Below are 23044 nucleotides of genomic sequence, written 5' to 3' on the forward strand. Positions count from 1 at the left end.
GGTTTTGAGTGATCGGCTGATTCTAAAGTGCTGACTCAGCTCTCTGTCAGTCCGGATCTAAGACGCGAGACAGCGTGCTAGTGGGGGCGGGGCTGGTGAGGTCCTGCATTGTTAAATTCTGCAATATATATTGTTGAAAAAAAAACAAAAAACAAACATTGCTATGTCGATTTTTTTCAATATCGCGCAGCTCTAATGATGTGTGACATTATCATTGATTCTTGTGACTTTTGGTGACAATTCCTGCATTAATTAATATCACAATATTTATCAAACATTTAAGACAAACAAAATATCCCAATGTCCGTTTTTCCAGTATTGTGCATCCCTAGATGTAATTTCTAGAAGACTTGCTTGTCTGTTAATACAGACAGTTCTAGAAAGATACTGCCGGTGACAATCTTATCCATCCACTGAGCTGTCCACTGAGGGTGGTAATGCCTTCTATAATGTATTCCTATTACAAATGTGACACTGTGAAACGCTAAATGCCTGAACAACTATGGAAATGCAATGTCCCAACCACCTGGCACCCACTATCAGGACATGGGCTTGTATTCAACTTATTACTCACAAGATAACACCTCAATACTTATACAGGTGTGGGCATTTTTAAAGTAATCCCCTATTTAACACCTCATGCTCAGTTTACATACTTCTGTTCCATACTATATGACATAGTACAGTGTAAATGACATAGTACTACTGTATATATGGAGGTAAACTCTTAATTGTCTTAATTGTAGACAGTCTTTTCAACCAGTAAAAAAGAGGGCAGCACTTTAATGGCATGCATGTCCACAGTTTAACAAGCTATATTACTAAACACTTCACAGCACTGTGTCTGGCCAATTAGATGCAGTTTAAAGTTCTTTTTCTCCCTCCCCCTCCCCCTCGCTCCCTCTCTTCGCTAAGCTTCATTAAGAATTAATTACTAATCAACTACTCATGTCACCTTAACTCTGCTGCGGCTCTGAATGATTTATTACTGTGGGTGCACAATACACAGCGTATAAATACATTTAAATGCTTACTCACACTCACACACAAACCCCCACACACACACTTTTACATGCATTCTGTGGCATACAGAATATACTTAGTTTAGAGACAACACAACTAATGTCAGAATTACAGAATGTAATTTTTATAAATCAATATCAATGACGAATGTTTGTCTTAAATCCATGTTAGTTTGGGATACAGCCTGTCTAGGTTTATGTCCAGGTTCAATTTTACTGTATTTTTGTAAAGCTACTTTGTGAAGACATCAAGTGTAAAAAAAAACAAAAAAAAAAACATAAATCAATAAATAATTTGGTTTGATTTAATTAATCTCCCCTAGTTAAAATAACAAATTAATAAATTATGAAAACTTAATTGCTACGGTTGTGCCCACAATAAATATAAATCAGTCTTTGCCTACTTTTATTACAGCCCAAGGATCATTAATTGATAATTACTGTACATGCACAGCTATAATAACTGACTGGGTTGTTCCTAAGTTATACCAGTGAAGAAAGACTTTAAGAACCCCCAGTAAAGTTTAAGAAACTACCTCCATTCACTAGGGGTGAGTAATATTGTGATAAAATTTGTATACTGTAAACACAATATATTTTTTCAATATATAAAGTGTTTTGTGGATATTGTTACTGCTTACAGAATGACCTATTAATTCTAATTAGTAGGTCATTCTACTAACATATTTTTTTTTACCCAATTATTTACCTAAATCAATTAACCCACCCACTCAGTAGGACTTCCCCTATCGCTTGCCGCCAGCGCACTTGGAGGAAAGCACCAGATCCCCAGCTCTCATACTTCAGCTAACAGATGCCTGTGCCAGCCAGCATCCCAATGCAAGTGATGAGTGGAGAGGGCACCATCTGCCCACTTATAGAACAACTATGCTCTCTCTGGCTTCAGGTGCTGATGGTGATTCAAGAAGAGTCTGTGGACCCCCTTATAATTAAGTTTTTTTTTTTTTTTTTTTTTTTTAAGAATTGGTCACTACTAATACATCTTGTCTGTGATCATGAGCACTGAATTTTGTCTACTATTTTGAGCTTTCATTGTGTGGTGTCACTGCCTTATTCCCTAGTGTGAGTTTGCGTTTTCATGACCACAGATGGTTTAAATGTGGTGGCTGAATTTTCAAACACTACAGTATATAAATTTTGCTTTCTTTTCTTTTCCTTACAAATAAAACACAAACATTTACTAGTACAGGAGATTGCAGCCAAGAAATTCTGTTCCACTCGTTGGTCATTCAAAAAAAAAAAAAAAAAAAAAAAGTCAATAATCAGTAACGCGTTTTTTTTTTTTTTTTTATCGCAAATAATTACGCCACCAAGTTTGACCTGCCGTACGTGCACTTCTGCCGTAATCTGCCCCGCCCCCACCCAATATGCAGATTTTTTTTCTAAAGCAGTTTGCTTGTGGTGAGAATGTGATGTGGTCTCGATATGACCCAGCGTTAAGGTTTATGCCTGTGTGAAACCAAACCAAACAGAGGAAGAAACGCTTCAAATAAATGAACTTATAAACTGATCCGGACCAGAGAAACCAAGTAGGTGTAAAAAATCTCTTATTCAGAAATCCTTACAAACAAGTTGTTGAGAAGTTTACAATAAAGTATAAAAAAGTTTCCTCTATCCAATTTGTCATGCATTCTTTATTTCAGTGCCCCACATTCACTTTATCTCCCCTCAATTTTGTTACATTCATTCTTTCATTTACATTTTAATATTCACTATAAAAACTTGCATCTTTAGAAGAACAACCTTGCAACTCACCCATAGATCCAGTTTTCTCTTAGTGCTGACAATGCTTGAACGCCAGCAGATCTTTAAGAGGTTCCTTTGTGAATTCCTGGATAAGCCATCGTATTCTTGGAGGAATTTCAGTAGGCTGGTCTGAGGGATGATTCATCGCTGTTTCTAGTTTTCTCTACTTCATCTGAAGACTTTGCTGAACTCTCACAGCCATAGAAATGACTCAGTAAACCTTCCCGACTGAGGGATTTCAATAAATTTCTTTATAACTACTTCTGCTGCTTACTCATCTCTGCTTTCTCACCTCCGTCACAAAGCTGCTTTCTCACAAAACACCTGTTATAAAAGCGCTGTACAAATAATTCTAAATTGAACTGAATTGAATCTTCTGGAATTTGATTATGGAAAGAATGCTGCTTGTTGAGACCATCCTGCCTACTTCACATTGCTGGAGGGGCTGTATTTGAGTGATCACAATCAGAATTGTAAAGAGTGTTGAGTGGAATTGATAAAAGCCCTCGGGTGTTAAGATAGGTGCTTCATAAATGTAACATTTGTTCATTTATTCATCAGCCAGACAGAAATCAGTCTAGGTAAAACCAGATTAATTAATCCCAATTATAAACAGATTTTTAATCCTCCTGTTATGTTGCAAAACGTACATCTTTCAAAGTAACATGAAAAATATGTTTTCCATTTCTGGGGTATCAAACCATTTCAACTGGCAAATTTAGTGCAATGAAAATGTAAATAAAAATGTACTAATTTAAGTTTCTTTAAGAGATATTCAAATGAAACAATCGGGGAAAGTGCCAATAAATATTGATTACATTCATGTCAATTAAGCTAAACACAAAATTTATGAAGAAAAATAATACATTTTTAACTACATTTGGAGAGTTAAATGTACACTAGGAACATTACTGCTGTTCCTTACAGTTGAACAAAACTAGTGAGTTAACGGATAGTTAAAGTAACTGAGAGACCCAAGATTTTTATTTCAATAAATTAAATTAATTAGATCTTAAATATACTTAGATTGTCTGATAGTTTTACAAAAATATGTGCAAATATAGAAGGAATCACTAGGGAACAGATATACAATATGGACACTATGTATGATTCATTCCTTTATTCATTCCTTCATTTTTTCTTCCAAAATTAAAGGTATTTAAAAACAATTGTCCTGTTTTTGTTGAGGTAACGGTCTGTATTGTCTAGATAAGACTTTTCTTTCTTCTAGATTTTGGAGAATTCCTGTGAAGCTTTAAATGAACAAAAACATTGTGCAGTCAAGATGTCCACCGTATACCCAACTGCCAAATTCCCCAAAGTACTGCATGCAGCACCATCATTTGCCTGATATGAGGCATGGTGCCAACATGTCAAAGTCAAAGTGTTTTTTATTGTCATTTCAGCTATATACAGAGTACACAGTGAAACGAAACAACGTTCCTCCAGGGACCATGGTGCACATAAACACAGTGTAGACAGAACAATAGTGCAACAGTACAAAAGTGCAGACAGACAATACAACACAATACAGACAAAGAATAATAAATAACAAGACAGTGTGCAAATTATGCAGTGTGCAAAAAAGACCAGTGAGGTAGTAAGTGTGCAATAGAGTCCAGTGAGGTAGTAGGGTTTTTAGTGCTTTCCATTTTCTGGGGTAAGTGGGGTAAGAGTGTGTGTGCATGTACAGAAAAACGATCAGTTCAGTCTCTGCAGTTGAGGAGTCTGATGGCTTGGGGGTAGAAGCTGTTGCAGAATCTGGTCGTGCTGGACCGGATGCTGCGGTACCTTCTTCCCGAAGGCAGGAGGGAGAACAGTTCGTGTGAGGGATGGGTGGGGTCATTCACAATGCTGGTTGCTTTGCGGATGCTGCGGGTGGTGTAGATGTCCGTGATGGAGGGGAGAGAGACGCCGATGATCCTCTCAGCTGTCCTCACAATACGCTGGAGGGTCTTGCGGTCAGAGACGGTGCAGGTCCCAAACCAGGCAGTGATGCAGCTGCTCAGGATGCTCTCAATGGTCCCTCTATAGAAGAGTGTGAGGATGGGTGGAGGGAGACGGGCCTTTCTCAGCTTCCGGAGGAACTAGAGACGCTGCTGGGCTTTCTTGGCTGTAGAGCTGGTGTTCAGGGTCCAGGTGAGGTTATCTGCTAAGTGGACACCAAGGAACTTGGTGCTCTTAACAATCTCCACAGAGGACCCGTCGATGTTGAGTGGAGAGTGGGTGTGTTGTGCTCTCCTGAAGTCAACAACCATTTCCTTTGTCTTGTCCACATTCAGGTGAAGGTTGTTGACTGTACACCAGTCTGTCAGCCGCTGCACCTCCTCTCTGTATGCTGACTCGTCGCCTTTGGTGATGAGACCCAGCACGGTTGTATCATCGGCGAACTTGATAAAGCTGTTAGAACTGTGTTTTGCAGCACAGTCATGAGTCAGCAGGGTGAACAGCAGAGGACTCAGGACACTGCCCTGGGGGGCCCCAGTGTTCAGTGTGATGGTCCTGGAGGTGCTGCCCCCGAACCGGACTGACTGGGACCTCATCAGGAAGCTAAGCTCGCTCGGCCTCAACACCCCCCTCTGAAAGTCCAGGATCCAGTTGCAGAGGGGGGTGTTGAGGCCGAGCGAGCTTAGCTTCCTGATGAGGTTCTGTGGGATGATGGTGTTGAATGCTGAACTGAAGTCTATAAACAGTTCTGACGTAAGTGTCCTTCTTCTCCAGGTGGGTGAGGGAGAGATGAAGGGTGGTGGTGATGGCATCGTCCGTGGAGCGATTGGGACGATAAGCAAACTGCAGGGGGTCCAGTGAAGAGGGCAGTTGTGTCTTGATGTTCCTCATGACCAGCCTCTCGAAGCACTTCATGATGATGGGTGTAAGTGCAACGGGACGGTAGTCATTGGGGCAGGACACTGTGGACTTCTTCGGCACGGGGACGATGGTGGTGGACTTGAGGCACGTTGGGACAGTGGCGCTGCACAGGGAGATGTTGAAGATGTCCGTGAGAACATCTGTCAGCTGGTCTGCGCACTCCCTGAGTACTCTGCCGGGGATGTTGTCTGGTCCTGCAGCTTTTCGTGGGTTGACTCTGTGTTCCTCACGTTCACTGCAGTCAGGCACAACACCTGCTCGTCCGGCTTGGGCATGGTCTTTCTCGCCATCGTGTTGTTTCGTGCCTCAAATGTTCATATTTATTTCCTCCAGAGGGTTCTATTCTATTACCAATACTTCTCTACAGCTCTACAGGGACTAGATAAGTTTTGTTTGTGCATTTGCGTGTGTGCAAGAAGCTGTATTCCTTTTTTAGAATGGGTGTCCACTAACATTTGGACATATCACAAAAAAAGAAAAAAGGTGACAAATGCTTTCTAACAAAGAGTGCTCTAAAATGTTTTGATATTTCTGTAAGGTTATAATCCCTACTCCAGACTAGACAGTCCACACAGCATCAACAGCCTGCTTAAAATCTACCAGCCATCCCAGTCTAGCACCTTTCTGACACCTGAAAGGTGAGAGGAACCCTGCTGTTTCTGCCTGATTGTAAACGCAAAGCTGAAGTGAGTGGCTGAGCTGAAATCCCTCACTTTCAGGAGGTCAGTTTTGGGCCAAGCAGCCAAAGTGAACTCCATGTGTGAGTAAAGCAGTGGTGAAGGTTTAATTTAGTACATTAGTAATTAAACAGGTGATTAATCAAGGAGTGAGTGACTGGTTGAATGAGTGATAGTGTAGAGAGAAAGTCACTTAAGGGAAATTATACTACAGTTACTTCCGAGCCTGCAATGTGATTGGCTGAGAGGTGTTTTATGAGTGCCGTTATCAGCTGGTAATGCACTGTAATCGAAGTTCTCCATGTATTACTCCACCACATACAGGTCACCTAGCAACGATGCAGCGCTTACAAACCAAACAGCGAAGCTACAAACAGAACAGCAATGCAACTATTTTAACTTGCAGAGTTTTTATAACCAAACAGATTATATTTACTCATCCTCTTTAACTCAAAATCTTTTAATAAACAGCGATAATGGAACTGTGGTATAATACTCGTGCCTACTACTGCAGCACAGCAGCGCCAATATTACACTTTATAGCACTCGCTCTCGTGTATTATTGCTTAAAGCTCACCTTCCGCGAAAATCCGATTTTTCTTGTTTTTTGTGGAATACAGTAGGTCTCTCCGAGTTGAATGTGTACACCTGCACATTAAACTGTTTTGCAGCCCCCATTGTCTGCAGGAGCTAAGCAAAGAAATCCCCCCTCCCCCCCTCCGAAAAACGGGTGAATTTTGAATTATCTTTCTGCCTACGTAGGCAGAAACTCACAGACCAGCCCACCTTGGCTCGAGAAACTCCCAGAGGCGGAGCTGAAGCGACGCAACATCACCGCTCATCAGTTAGGAGGTGGGAGGCAGTGAGCGGCAGAGCGGTGGAGGGGCGTCGCAGTGCTCCTAGCCAATCAGAGGAGAGATATTTGCATGCTGTTTGCATGTATGAATATTCATGAGCAAAGCTGGAATCCGGTCATTTTGGACACACCCCTAAAACAGTCCATTAAAAAAGAGCTATACAGAGACACCTGAGCACTTTTTTTTTACAAAAACGGCTCACATGTCATTCATTCATACTAGAGACCACAACTAGACATTTTAAAATGAAAGAAAAAACGACGGAAGGTGAGCTTTAAGTATATAATGCTAAACAGTGCAACCATGATTACACCTGTTTTAACACCCCCCCATCTTTCTGCCCCATATACATTCTAATAAAATAAAGTATAAATAAAATTATTATGTTTAAAATACCCACAAATTCTTTTTACAAAAAATACTAAATATTATAAATATATATTATAAATATTATATATCAGTACTGTGAAATATGGTATTGTTTTTATTTGCGATACATTATTGGTATGTGACGTCAAATATCAATATCTCTAATAGTCCATGTTATGGCGCTAATCAAATTAATAGGGTACACCTGCGGTGAAGAATATTGTTTGTGAAATTCTGACACTGACACCAATTAATCCATCATTTCAGGTATTTTCTTATTTAGGAGTTGGTAGATTGAGATTGAGAATCACAGTATTGTAAAATCATCATTATCGCTTGCAATGCATCATGGTAATACTGTATCATAAGATGCCCTGTATTTTGCATTCCTTCTAAATATTCAACTCAATTTTATTTTATATTATATATAGCGCTTTTTACAACAAAAGTTATAAAAATATAAATACTCAGCAGTTTAAAATGATATTTTTTAATGCCCATAGATAACTGTCAGTCATTTTCGACTTGTATTCACCTGTTTACTGGCACTGCATCTGGGGGGATTGGGCGAATGAGGGGAGATGAAAGTGAAAAGTCCTCTTATAGTAACGAGTTTAGTCTTTCTGTGCAGTTGATAATAGTGATCTACATTCTAGATTAGCATATTTAGGACCATTGCTTATATCTTTTCTTGATCTGAACCTCTTCATAGTGGATGAATAACAGTTCAGTCATATAATATCTGTACCTAATACAAACCTGCTGCTCCAAATATTTGTTTGTTTTTTAATATAAAAAAAATGAAATAAAAAAAAATGAAAAATTCAATAATGCGAAACCCTTTCTTCTCCCAGGAGACTTACTTCTTACCTCTAGACTCCTCCTATCTAGAGCTTAGCCGCCCTGTTCATAAATCTCTAGTGACACCCCTGATGAGATGAATACAGAGCTGGTGTGCTTGAGCATCTTGTTTAAGCTCAGCACATATTCAGTTTTCACCTGCACCCAGCAGAGCCTGTCACGAGCACGAAAAGGAAAAGAAAGTCATATTTTACACTTTCACAACAAAATCTTAAAAATCAATATCTGACCTGAAGTCTTTAACAGCTCTGAAATCTGGCCATGCTCTGAAAATAATTACTGCAAGCTCTGCACTTATCTGTGCCATATCTACTTCCAGTATATTTACTGTAATTAAAAAAGAGCTGTGGGAATGTGAGCTATTGGAATAGTGATTTAATAGTTCAGGAAGATTTCATTAATATTTTATTTTATTCATTTACTCAAATGTTTGGGCACTGCTTGGCCAATTTAGAAAAACTTGGGTCAGTATGCAAAATACAAATAACGCATCATAATTTCTGTAAACCACAAATAACACAACTCAGCAAAGTATTCATTCATAAAATCTAATAGAATTCTAAATGTTATCATATAATATTTGATTTTATAAATGTCCATTGCATTGGAAGCCTGTGTTTAACATTGTTGTTTTTAACTGATATTGACTTTTATTTCACAAACCATGTCTAAACCATACAATTTACATAATAAAATAAAGTCAAACCGTTACTTTGCTTTCTTGGCTAGTATGCGACCAAACCCTGCTACACCTGATTTGTCCAGTGCAGGTAGAGGGGCTAAGCTACTGTTTCAGTGTCTGGTAAACTTTTTCATTGGCTTGTAAATGTCTATGATGGACAGCAGGTCTCAATTAGTGTTATATGCAAAGAAATTTGAAACAGGATTTCAATTGAAATGAATGCAGGGTCTAAAAGGGTCATTTTATTATTTGGTATTCACTGTTGTAAGAAGAAATTGCAAAAAAAAAAAAATTATGGTAAATTATTTAATGCCCCAACTTCTTTTTGAAATGTGATACAGGCATGAACTGCAGGAATTAATGTATAATAAAAATACAGAAATAAAGTTGACCAGATAAAACAAGAAATATCTTGGGTTTATAGTAGGAATTAGGGCTGCACAATATATCGTTTAAGCATTGTCATCACGCAGCACATTGCAGGACGTGCAATGTCAATTAAATCAAACACGTCATGTGGCAATGTTTTGATTCTTGACACAAGAAGTAGATACACAGCGGTGTCTCTGTGTCTGTGTGAGTGACAGGCAGCTGCTGCCTGAGAAGCACGATGGGAAGGGGAAGCGTACGGGGGACAAAAGTAAACTCAAGGTAACTGCATGGCATCCATCCACATGGTTGGGCACGTGCTTGTAAACGCAGGTGTCGAAAGCTGTGTACCTCAGTCCAGCACAGCTTTGCACAGATATTGCACAATTTCAGTTTTGCAAAAGTTTCAGCTAAAATTAAACTTTTTTTAATCCCAAAAAACACTCTTATTTACAATTTAAAAAGCCATTTAAATGCCTGATTAAAGGGCCAAATACTGTTGTTTTGCTGTTTTCCTTGGGTTTTGAGTGTTCTGCACTGACTGGTGACGTCATGGGCCCTGCATCGTTTAATATCGCAATATATACTGTCGAAAAAAGAACATTTGCACTGTAAATTTTTTGCAATATTGTGCAAATCAAACATAATGAAACATTTAGCTGAAGCCCCTTTTTTCACGTTTTTATTCTTTTTGCCACTGTATCCTACAACTGCTGTCCCTAGGTGATAATCTTCACTGTGTTTACTGTGTGATTCTCACTGTAGCGTATTCCAGTGTACTAGGAGGCTTTTGGGGGATGTATTCCTGAATGTCAGTAAAGGTATTTGTTGGTTAATCATTGTGAGAAAGCTGAGGTGTGAACTGAAATGCTCTCTGTTCTCCCTGTGAGACGCTTTTGGTCTTCAGGCTTGCTGCTCGAATCTCAGCTCTGCAGTTTAAATCTGGAGGAGGATTTTTTCCGCTAAGCTTTTCTTCACAGCCAGCAAGTCTTTCTATTCCTGTTACAGGACTTTTCACCCACTCAAACTCACACAACACTTATGTGATATTTTTGGGCTGTCTCGCGAGCACATCATGCCTAAGCTTCTAACAAAGAATTTTCAACGATCTTCCAGTCAGGGAAGTGTGAGGAGCCATTTCTTAAGCTTTATTATTATATATCAGTGTTTGGCCACCTGCATGTTCTAATGATCAATTAATGCATAGCTGATTAAGTCTGTTATATTATTTTAAATGGCATAAAGTATGTATATGAAACATAAAATATAACAAAATATGCAATTTTAGCAAAGACTGCAGAAATATACAGATATAGAGTTTGCACAAATTTATTGTTTGCTTTATTATGTAGATTAATCATTATATGATGGTGCACCATCATTCCACAATCATTCCATTCCACAATTTAAAGATAGATGGCTTATACCTATTTAGGCCACAACCTATAGTTTTATTCTATGGGAAAATCTTCCCCAAAGGGACTAGATATCCTGAGTTTGCATTTGCACATCTTTGTTAGCAATACAAAAAACTTTGCATTTAAAAGAAGGTGTGTCTAATCTACCTTATTTTTTTACACAATAAGGCGCACCAGATATTAAGGCGCACTATCAAAAGTGTCTAATTTCTGGTCTATAATCATGCACAAGGCTCACTGGATTATAAGGCGCATTATGTTTAAAGTCAAATGAGTACTGGATGTTAATCTACACTGATTTCTGTCCTAATAACCGTTTATTTGAGTGTCCAGATGTCCAGCCCGACAGCGCCACATTGAGGAACCCTGAGTAGCGGTTCATCCCACGTAGCTTGTTTTAACACTGTAAACACACAGACTACAGTCTGATATACTCGCCACTGAACAGCAAAAGAGCTAACTAGTAGGGGTGGGAATCGATTACTATCTCACGATTCGATTCGATTCCGATTTTGGGGGCCACGATTCGATTCAAAATCGATTTTTGATTCAAAACGATTTGAATTATAAAAATTTCTGCTTCTGGCTTATGAATCTTATTGAAAAAAAAACCCTCCATAATATACACTGGTCCTGGAGCAAGTAATGTGTTACAAAAACAATAAAATGTGCAGGAATGTGGGTCCTCAGTGACAGAGGAATCACTGGGATATCACAATGACGTTAATGAACAATAAATAAATAATAAATAACACTGCTTTATTACCAGGCTACTAGCGGTGGTGTGTAGGTGACGCTGCTGGGCTGATGTGATGATAGCAGTGGAGCGCTAAAGTTCAGGAGCAGCTGCTGATTAACTAGTTAATTTAAGGTCGTTGTATTTCTTCAGAAAGGGGGCAGGAGGTGGAGAAATTAATTCATATTGTCCATTCCTTAATTCCTCTGTGATGAGGAGCTGAAATGAGCTCTGATTAGCTTATTGTTATTTTTCCGTTCCGCCTTAAATGCTGCAGCCCGCAGCCACCTGTAGCGTTATTTAAGGTGGAACTGGAAAGTTAGCTTGTTAGCTAGCTAACAGTTACTGAAACTAACTACTAGCGATCTTTTTTATGCTTGTTATGAAGCATTCTGCCATAAAACATTAAAACTACACGTTAATCTAAGGTAATATAGTGCTTGTTCTGCCATCTTACCGGTGATTCTCAAACACCTACTACGCTCTGTGTGGGTCTGGAAGACCTCGGTTTGAAGGGACAAGCGGGTTGCCAGGTCCAACAAAAATACCCAGCCCAAAATCAGTCCAAAACCCGCCCCTCAGAATCGATTTTGGGACATTTTAAATCGATTCTGAATCGTAGTAAATGAGAATCAAGATTCTTATGTGAATCGATTTTTTGGCACACCTCTACTAACTAGCGCTTAGCGTGGTTAGCGGGTAATGCTAATTCTGCTCCAGCAGTGCTAGCCGGAGTAAACAACAGGCTACAGGCCGATTATATACACCTCCGGTCTGTGAAAGAGCTAGCAAAATTAGTGGGTTGTGCTAATGTTGCTCCAGCATTGCTAGCTGGGGTCAGCAGCAGGCTTCAGGCCAATAATACTCACCCCTGAACAGCAAAAGAGCTACCATTTAGTACGGTTAGCAGCTAATGCTAATAATGCTCCATTCTCGAGTCTCTGTGCTGAAAAACTAAACTATAGAACTAAACTATAGAACTAAACTATAACGCTGCACTTTAGCAGAGTGGCTTTACTGCTCCTTACAATGTTACTGGTAGAATTCATACATAAGGTGCACTGGGTTATAAAGTGCACTGACAATTTTATTGAAAATTAAAGGATTTTAAGTACGCCTTATAGTGTGAAAAATTTGGTAACCTACAAATCTCTTAAATTGTGACACATCAATAAAAAAAAAGTTTTACACAGGCTAAAAGCAGAAAATGATCAAAAAGAATATATAGATATTTCTCTCTAATAAATATGCAGTTGATTAACTGAGCAAGTAAAGTCCTATGAAAGTCCCTTTCTCATTGTTTTCATGAATCCTGTGTCCCCAGCAAAATACAATTTAAAACAGAATGTCTTTAATGAGTGCATATTAATGACCAATGCTCAGTGCCAAAACACTTCGTTAAAATATAAAGAAAAAAACAGAAACTCACAACATACACAGATAAGCCAAAACATAAACACAATCTCCTTGTTTCTCCATTATACTTGTTTCTACATTCAGTTCTAATAAAAGGAACAGTTAGTGGACATAGTGTTTAAAAACTCCAGCAGCACTACTGTGTCTGATCTACTCTTACCTACATCACAAAACACTAACACACCACTGCCATGTGTCAATAGGAGTGTCACTGCAGAGCTGAGAATGAACCACCTCCCAAAAATACCTGCACTACTGTGAGCCTGTGTAGGTAGTCCTGAACATTGAAGAATAGTGTGAGAGGAGGACAATAAAGTATGCACAGAAGCAGATACAGGACTACAGTCTGTAATTAGAGCACTGAAAAGTGTCCTACATGCTTAGTGGAGCTAATAAAATGCAAGCAAGAGTAGAAACAAGGAAGGGGTTTTAATGAAGTGGCTGACTGGGGTTTTTAGCATTATAACAAGACAGTGGAAAAAAAGAAAAATAAGACACACAGAGAACTTAATGAATTAGAATATACATCGCAGATGCGTTAAACTGAAGCTTTAGTTGAACTTGAATCTAGACTTGCTGACTAGGATACCCCAGTGCTGTGTGTTCAGTCCCCTGTTGTTCACACTGCTGAATCATACTCAGCTCAGATCACATCATTAGGTTTGCTAATGATGATGCTCCAGTGGTGGATCTGTCTCGATAAATCTCTGTCTTTATTGCGTGATGTTGATAAAAGAGAGGAATGATTGTTCATGAAGACCCAAGTGGTCACACAGTACGTATAAACATCAATGGATCAACTGTGAAGAAAGTCAAAAGCTCCAGGTTCCTTAGTGACTTCCAGCTGAGGGAAGAAAGCAAACCTCCTTTGTTCCATCCTCACAACTTTGTACAGGGGGGGTAACAAACGTCTTAGGCCCAATCCCATTCCACTCTTTGGCCCTACCACTTACCCCTTATCCTATTTTCGAGGGTAACCCTTCCCCCGAGGAACACAGTTACAAGATGAATGTATTATTATTGTCCTCTCCTTAATTGCTCTGTGATGGGGAGCTGAAATTAGCTTTTATTAGCTTTTATTTTTCCATTCCACCTTAAATGCTGCAGTCTGTGCTGTCTGTTGCACCATTTAAGGTGGAACGGGAAAGATAGCTAGCTAGCTAGCTACTGAGACAAACTACTAGCAATCTTTTTTATGCTTGTAATGAAGAATTCGGCCATAAAACATTGAAACTACGCATTAAACTATGGTCATATAGTGCTAATCATCACTTTTAACAAGGAAAATACTTACATTTGTGAATATCTTTGGTTTCTTTAGCTTTTTCCACCCATCTTACCAGTGATTCTCATAATCCTCAGTTTGAAGTGCTGAAAAATCTCTGTATGAAAAGCTAACAAGCCCTATCCCTTCCCCCCACCCCTCCATTCTAACAAGAATCAGGACACCCCTACCCCTTAGCGTGCACACACAAAACAGAGGAGTAGGGGTAAGAAGTGAAATGGGATTGGGCCTTACTATCTGAGATGGGAACTGCACCACTGCAAATTACAGAAACCTGCAGCAGAATTTAAAGAGAGCTGAAAAGCTCATCAGGGTCTCATCACACCGAGGAGACTTCTTGTGTCCGCCAAGGCAACCAGCTCCCAACACTCTCAGAACTGAGGACATTCTCTCTCCTACTGCCTGGAAAAACAAGTACCTGCACACGTCCTCAACAGAACCACAAGACTCGGCAAAAGCATTTTACCTGAGGCATTCAGATTACAAACACACCACTGCCCCTCCAGCATCCAGCTAGATCAATGAGCCTTTCAAACATCCATCACAGTTTGAAACTTTAAATTAGATACCGATACTCAAACAATCCTTTTTTCGGTACCTTTTTCTAAATTCTAACCAAAAAATACAAAAAAACGATAATTACTCTCACAAAACATATTTATTTAATAGCCAACAAAAGAAATCTCATTCTGATACTGCCATCATAAGAAGCTACCATACTGCTGGATCTTGCTGGAGACCATGAGCATGTTTATTTGCGGTGCTTTTTTAAGAACAAAAACAACAGCATTACTTTAACTGCTTAAACTACAAATATTGTCCCTAAGCGTATTGCTGGATGCATTTCAGTTTTTAAGAGTTTTTTAAAGAAATATTAAAAGAACTTAAACAATTTAATTCTATTTATATTAGTGGTCAATCACTGTGCTGTCAAAAATTCTGTATTATTGTGAGGGGACAGTAATCAGGGTTTCCGCCACGTTCATTTCAGTGCGGCGGTCCGCCACGCCTTCGTTCTTCCCCGCCACCCTTCGTGAAAATTCGGAGCCCGGCGTTTTTCCCGCGCTTGATCAGCGTTGCCCCTTCGGGGGTGGAAATCGGTAGTTAGTCATGCAGTGCCAACATAACGCGCGCGCGCGAGAGAGAGTGTGAGTATAGGACACAGCGAGAGAGAGAGACTGAAACATAACGCGAGAGAGAGAGAGAGAGAGAGAGCGAGAGCGCGCCTGTAAATAGCGAGAGAGAGAGACTGAAACATAATGCGAGAGAGAGAGAGAGAGAGAGAGAGAGAGAGACTGAAACATAATGCGAGAGAGAGAGAGAGAGAGAGAGAGAGAGAGACTGAAACATAATGCGAGAGAGAGAGAGAGAGAGAGAGAGAGAGAGAGAGAGACTGAAACATAATGCGCGCGCGCGAGAGAGAGATGAATTAAACAGTGATTAAACAGCTTCAACTTACGCAGGTGTCCACTCAGGCTCACTCACCTGGTGGAGTGAAAATCACGCTATGTTTCTGTTTCTGGAGCTGTCATAAAGCAAGGATGTAGGGCCCTAGAATAGAGGCACCCTAGAACAGCTCTGTGATGCATTTGTTTTCACGGTCCAGTAAACATTTTATTGTAATTAAATTAAAGATTAAAGATATTATTTGTCTGTTTTAATAAGCACAATTTTTAATTAAATTCAATAATATTTTTTATTTTATTTACTCATTCTCACATTTAAAATACCTAATACAGATAAGAGCGAATAAATAATACATATATATTCTGTTGTGCCCTTTCTCCTCTGTTATGTATAATTTAACATTTTGTGTTGCACACTTTTACGTTTACCGTATCTGAAAAAAGAACAATAAGGATTTATTTTAAAGAAACCTACTTTTTGCAACTTTTTGTTTTAAGTGGGCATTTTTCAGTGACAGTTGGAAATAAAGAAAATAACTGGAAACATGTGTAATTGTGTTATATCGTGATATCATTAACGTGATATAAATTATCGGTTCCCAACCGGGGGGTCCTGCCACCGCACCTTCAAGGAAATCCTGGGGGAAACCCTGGTAATAATAGTGTAATGTGCTTTAGGTCTTGCAGGCTAGAGCTTTTTACTGTATTATTATATTTCAGGGTAGAGTGAGCAGGGACAGACTGAGTAACAGATACACAGTGCGAGTTTACGGGAGAGAAACAGAGCAAGCCTGCAAGATTTCAGCACAACAACGGTGTGTTGACTATGTTTCTGTACACGCTGTACGTTTATGTGCATCAGTGCACCGGCGCAGTTGTAACCGTGCTGCACACGCTCTCCATGTTTATGCACATTTCATGGAAAGTATTGGAAACACTGATTTTTTTTACCTTTTCGGTATCGAATTCGATACCCAGCCCTAATTAGTTAATGCTTGTGATGGGCACTCAAATAAACTAAAACTACAACTCCCACAATGCCTTGCATCACACTCTCCACAGATGGCATGCCTCTGCTTCGATCCAAGTCACCTCACATCAGTTTTAAATCACCTTCACCTGTGTTTCCCTGTATAAACACCTTACTGTTTTCATTCTGTCCTTGCAGAGTATTGTTAGTGGTTTTATTCCCTACCTTACAAAACACTTTCATCTGTCCTGTCTAGGCTTTTTGTTTGTGTACCGACCTTTCTCTTGTTTGCTTTGTTTACGATTGTTTACCTTTATTATTGTAATTCAGGATTCTTGTGAATGACCCTGGACTGTACCTTTACCCTGGTATATCCTTATTTTGTACATTTGCCTTTCACTGCTTAACTGGACTGTGTTTAAATGCTCTTTTAAATTTAATAAAGCCTCTTTACTTTATTATCCTCACTAGTCTCTTCCCTGCCTAGTCATGACAAAAATATTGATTATTATAATTTTATGTTTTGCAATACTGTATCGATTTTCAAAAACACAGTATAGATTTTAATTGAAAAATATTTGTAGAGGACAGAGGGTTATTCTGTGTTGTGATTAAACCTCAACTGCTAAATAGCCTTCTGATTTTATGGTTGTGATTATAGAAAAAATTAAACATTTTCTTTTATGCATATTATACAAAACAGATGTTTTTTGATTGCTTACAGTATTGCAATACACTGACATGCCAGAAGTAATAGGATTTATCCCAGGAAATGGCTTGGAAATGCTCATGCCTGTATAAGGTGTGAGGTGTTATCTTATGATTGAGGCTGAATACTAGCCAACATGATCATGGCAAAGAGACATAAATGATTAGAGATTGAGTGAGGACAGTGAGGTGGCAGACAGGGCATAAGTCACGGGACACAATACTAGCTCCTGTTCCATGTGTTTTGGCATATGAAAGTGTATTACACAGTAATCCATAAATCATATTACATATTGTATTGGTTTTATCAGGTTCACGTAATACACAGCCCTACTGCTTAATGATGGTGTATTTATTTGTATTCTGCGCTGCTGTACTTTTTGCACCTGTGCCTGAAGAACAACGTCTCATTTTAATTAGCACACTAAACATGGCGTTAAATCTGATGGTGTGCTTTATGAATCTGGAGTATTCATTTTGTTATTCAAATTAATAACAATACTACAATTATGAAGGTGAGGCATGTAATTAACTCTTTAAAACACATCAACCTTGTTAGTACAGACCAAAGCTCATCATTTTGTACAACTTGTTTAATCTGTAGCCAAGTTTTGACTGCAGGAGAAAAACTAGTTGGATATGTGTGGTTTGTGAGGATTGTCCTCCACCAAAAAAGCTCAGAAATGGTCCTATAGTATCTAATTTAAGACTATACACAGTTTATCTGCATTATGTTTTGGTACTTCATGTCTATATTGAAATGCCAAAAGTCATGGGATAGCAGTATGCAAACTGTTCATGAAGTCTCCCACAAGAGAGGGCTTGGGAACATCCACACCAGTATAAGTTGTGAGATGTTTTCATGTGAGTGAGTGAACATTGGCCAGTATTCTCAAAATAAGCACACAATCGAACATTTCATTTCTGAATTTGCAGGCATTTAACGTTTCTCAATCCACAGTGTCACACATATAGCTCTGTAAAAAAAATAAGAGACCACTTAAAAATGATGGGTTTCTTTCATTTTACCAAATTGAAAAACGTCTAGAATATAATCAAGAGGAAGATGGATGATCACAAGCCATCAAACAAAGCTGAACTGCTTGAATTTTTGCACCAGGAGTGGTATACAGTTATCCAAAAGCAGTGTGCAATACTGGTGGAGGAGAACATGCCAAGATGCATGAAAACTGTGAATAAAAAACAGGGTTCTTCCACCAAATATTGATTTAAAACTTTAAAAACATGAATTTGTTTTCTTTTCTTTATTTCATCCATTTCTTATTTTCAGCAAATAATTGCTCTAAATTACTATTTTAATTTAAAATGTGGGAGAAATGTTGTCCGTAGTTTATAGAATAAAACAACAATGTTCATTTTACTCAAACATATAGCTATAAATAGCAAAATCACAGAAACTGATTCAGAAACTGAAGTGGTCTCCACAGCTGTATGTGTACCAGTAATACATCGTAGAAGGCATTAAAACCTGCAGTGGGCAGCACAGTAGGAGTTAATGATTGTGACCGGCGGTGTCTGGCTAGAATTGTCTACGCATCAGATAAGCAACTCGGGCAGAAATCACAGCAACATTCACTGCAAGAGATCCCACACACACAGGTCAGTTCAGTGTTCCTGAGCTTCCATGGGACGTGGCAAAAGTCATAGAACACAACAGGAGTTTCTGTCCCATTATTTTTGGCATGCCAGTGTAGGCTACAGAATGATAAAGTTGTGATATCTGGAGATTCATATATGAAAAGTATCAGACATAGACACACAATTTCTATACTGCTGCATCCCTAGTTTAAAATACACCAAAACATTATTATGGAAATGTGGTTTGGTTATTTATTTTACTGGTCATGGTTTCACATTTCCAGGTGTTAAGGTTGAAAAGGCATTTATGGAAACTAGCATTTATTATTTTGATTTCAGGACATATTTGGAAAATACAATAAATAATTTGATATCTCTCACCTCTTCCCAGATTATGTGTGCATTTCTACACCTATATTTTATATTCCCCTGTACAAGCACTTTCAGACAACAGCAGCTGGAGAGCAGCTTAACTGTGTAGCAGCGCAGATGTGCCATTCAGGCTTAAGATACAGCTATGAGTGTCCTTGAGAAAGCAATCAGAACCTTCGCCAATGTGAAATAATTGATCTTCATAGGGTATGGCAATACTAACTCCAACATTTTTATCCCTTATAGGTTATAAGGCCTATATGGTACCTTGAACTGACTTGGAGAGACACAATGCTGTGATTGTGCTTGAATTCAGGCTGTATACACTTTTACCTCCAATGGTTTGCCTGAGTAAGAGCTGTGTGAGTGTGTGTCTGTTTGTGTGTGTGTTCATAAAGTTTAGATCTGATTTGAACACTTAAGCCCACACAGTTCAGTCCAGACAGTCAGAAATGAGTGTTCAGAGTCTAATAAAATAAATGTGTGGGTTTTGCTCTAAGCTACTCCGTATCCTGTTGTACAGTCCAGCTCAAGACCACTTTTGCTGTTAGCTGGTAGCTTCAGATTCTCTAAGCTGTTCTCTGATGGTAAAAATAGGGGAAAATGGGAAAAAATATGCATCCAGAAAACATACACCAGGTGTTGGCAATTAAGTTTGGCTGCGGACCAGATATTTTCCAAGCCATTTCGAGGCGGGCCACAAAAAAAAAATCTGTTTTGGAAAATGAAGTGTAATGGGATGGAGTGCTACACACAAGTAGCTCTCGAGCCCAGAGGGTTGTTGAACCCAATTGCAGAACAGTTGAATTCAAAGCAGGTAAACCAAAGAAAAAAGGAAACAATAAATAAATAAATAAACACAGCACTCCCTACGCGTAATCGAACCCGTGTCGTTAGGGTCGTGGCCCATTACACTACTGCTGAAAAAAAATGCCCTTATAAGGAGATAGGGAGCCCAAGAACAGGTGGAAAAACAAAAACAGGCAGAAAGTCACGCTGAGTGCAACAGAGAAACAGAGGAGAAATGTAAACAAAAGCTCGCCAGAGAAGCGTTTTATTTCATTTTTTGTTTAATGTTTGCGGGCCACATCTGGCACACGGACCACCTACTGCCGACCCCTGACATACACCATGCCAGTAATCTAGATGCATATTGTGTATAACCAGCATATTGTGTGTTGCATTTGATTTTGGTACTAATTGCTCATGCTGCTAATTCTGGTCATTAAGACTGGATGATAAATTATTATTATCATGATCACAACAAACACATCGAAAAAGCTTTTATAACTCCTTAGGTAACAGCAAACTCAACATGCAGCAACAGGAGAAGGTCTTTACAGCCCAGACTTGAGGTCAGGGCATTTCACAATACGACATTATCACAATACCTTGCCCACAATAACAATAATATCACAGTTCTCTGATTCTGTCATACTCAATATATTGGAAAAAATCTCTACAATACTTCACGGCATTTGTGTTACTAAAGAGAATAAAACACTCCTAAATAAGCAGAATAAACTTTTTTATAGGTCAGAATGATGCCAACTGATGCTGGTAGACATACTAAACCTTTAAACTCCCCTTTAAACAAAAGCACACCATACACCAAGCTGGACAACCAGTTTAAGCTATCCAGACTGTCTGTTTTTTTAAATAAGGACATTCAGTTCAGTGTACAACTGTAACAATGGAGTTCAAGTGAATAAACAGGACCTTAACATTCATCGTTGAAAATGTAAGAGACTTGTAAGATGGATTTGAGAAGAAAAGTCCATATTTTTCTCAGCTAGTCAGTTACCAGTTACTTGTTACCAGATGTACAGCAGACTAATAATGTGCACATTAATACATGCATATGGACAAATGTTCACAGACAGCCTACAGCTACATTAGAGGAGGTTCATTAATGCTAACAGAAGACCTTGCACAGAAAAGTAGAGCCACAGAGCGACATATCTCCCCATTACACACACATCCCTCACCTCTAACAGCACATATTAAGGGTCACTATACTATCACTACACGTTGCTCCACAAAAGCGATGATTTAACAGTAGTCTATATCTGTGCATTCTTCACCATTCATTTGATTAGAGACACCACCTGGAGTAGTGAAGCAGAAACCATATTGATATATTGTCCCACCTCTACCACAAATTGTGATTACTTGACATAAGAAGACTGGAGGTAGAGTGAGGCCGAGGTCCACAGCGAACAAATACACACTAATTCTTAGCTGGTCAACCAACCAGTTACATCATACCGTTTGTATAGCCTGATCAGAATGATGCTGAGCAATGCTGGTAGACACACTAAACCATCAAACCCTACAGCTACCATTCTGGTCAACCAGTTTGAGCTGGAAAGGCTGTCTTTTGTTGTTGTTTTTCAGCAAGGTAATAGCAGCATCAATTAGGACAGTGCGCACCTGTAACAATAGACTTAAGTGAACAAACAGGACCTTAACATTCATTGTTGAAAATGCAAGACACCAATGTGATGGATTTATGAGGGAAAAGTCATTTTTGTGATCACGTGACATAACAAGGCTGGAGGTAGAGTGAGGCAGAGGTCCACAGCAAACAAATACACCAAACTACTTCTTAGCCGGTCAACCAACCAGTCTGATGATACTGGTTGTATAGCCTGGTCAGAATGATGCTGACCAATGCTGGTAGACACAACAAACCATCGAACCCTTTAGCTACCATGCTGGACAACCAGTTTGAGCTGGTCAGGCTGTCTGTGATGTTTTTTTTTCCAGCAGGGTTATAGCAATATCAATAAGGACATTCAGAAAAGTTCTCACGTTTCTGGCATTTTTATGATTATGTGACACAACAAAGCTGGAAGTAGAGTGAGGCAGAGGTCCACAGTGAACAAACAAACCAAACTACTTCTTAGATGGTCAACCAACCAGTTTAATAATACTTGTTGTATAGAATGGACAGAATGATGCTGAGCAATGCTGGTAGACACACTAAACCATTAAACCCTAGTCACACTGCTGGTCAACCAGTTTGAGCTGGTCAGGCTGTCTGTGGTTGTTGTTTTTTATTTTTTCAGCAGTGTAATAGCAGCATCAATAAGGACATTCAGGTCAGTGCACACCTGTAACGATGGAGCCCAAGTGAACAAACAGGAGACGTTTCTGGCGTTTTTCCACGTTTTTTCTAGGCTAATAATGCGCGCATTAATACACAACACCTTACATATGGACCACAGCTACATTAAGGGGGGTTCACTAATGCTAACGGAAGAGCTCGCGCTGAAAAACAGAGCCACGGAGCGACATATCTCCCAGTAAACACACATCTCTCACCTCTTTAGTGTTGACGATGCCTCTGACGTACTTCCCCAACACGGAGCCAACGCACAAAACGCTGGACACCACGGCGAGCCCCAAAACTCGGTCCATTTCGGTGGTCCGCTCGCGACGCCGCGCTCCCGCTGCTCGCGCTGTGAGTGAGTGAGTGCAGGTAACCTAGGGACGAGCCGAGAGCAGCTCAGGCTCGCGCGGAGACAGCGTGCGCGCTCCCGTCACCAGCCCCGCTGCTGCTGCTGCTGCTGATGCATGTGTGTGTGACCAGAGCGCGCGCTTCGTTCAGCAGGGGGTGCGCGCCGCTGCAAGGCTGCATGCAATGCACTGAAAACCGG

At 39.5% G+C, this 23044-nt stretch overlaps 1 protein-coding gene across 1 annotated transcript in view; it reads right to left on the reverse strand.

The window, feature by feature from the left end:
- tmem145 (transmembrane protein 145) overlaps positions 1-23044 on the reverse strand; it is a 71227-nt gene extending 48183 nt beyond the window's left edge. The window contains exon 1 of the mRNA XM_022679776.2: positions 22710-23044. Coding sequence (XP_022535497.2) covers positions 22710-22805 — 96 coding nt within the window. The 5' untranslated portion in view covers positions 22806-23044. The remainder of the gene's footprint in view (positions 1-22709) is intronic.

The sequence above is a fragment of the Astyanax mexicanus genome, chromosome 1 (assembly GCF_023375975.1).
Source record: "Astyanax mexicanus isolate ESR-SI-001 chromosome 1, AstMex3_surface, whole genome shotgun sequence".
NCBI lineage: Eukaryota > Metazoa > Chordata > Actinopteri > Characiformes > Acestrorhamphidae > Astyanax > Astyanax mexicanus.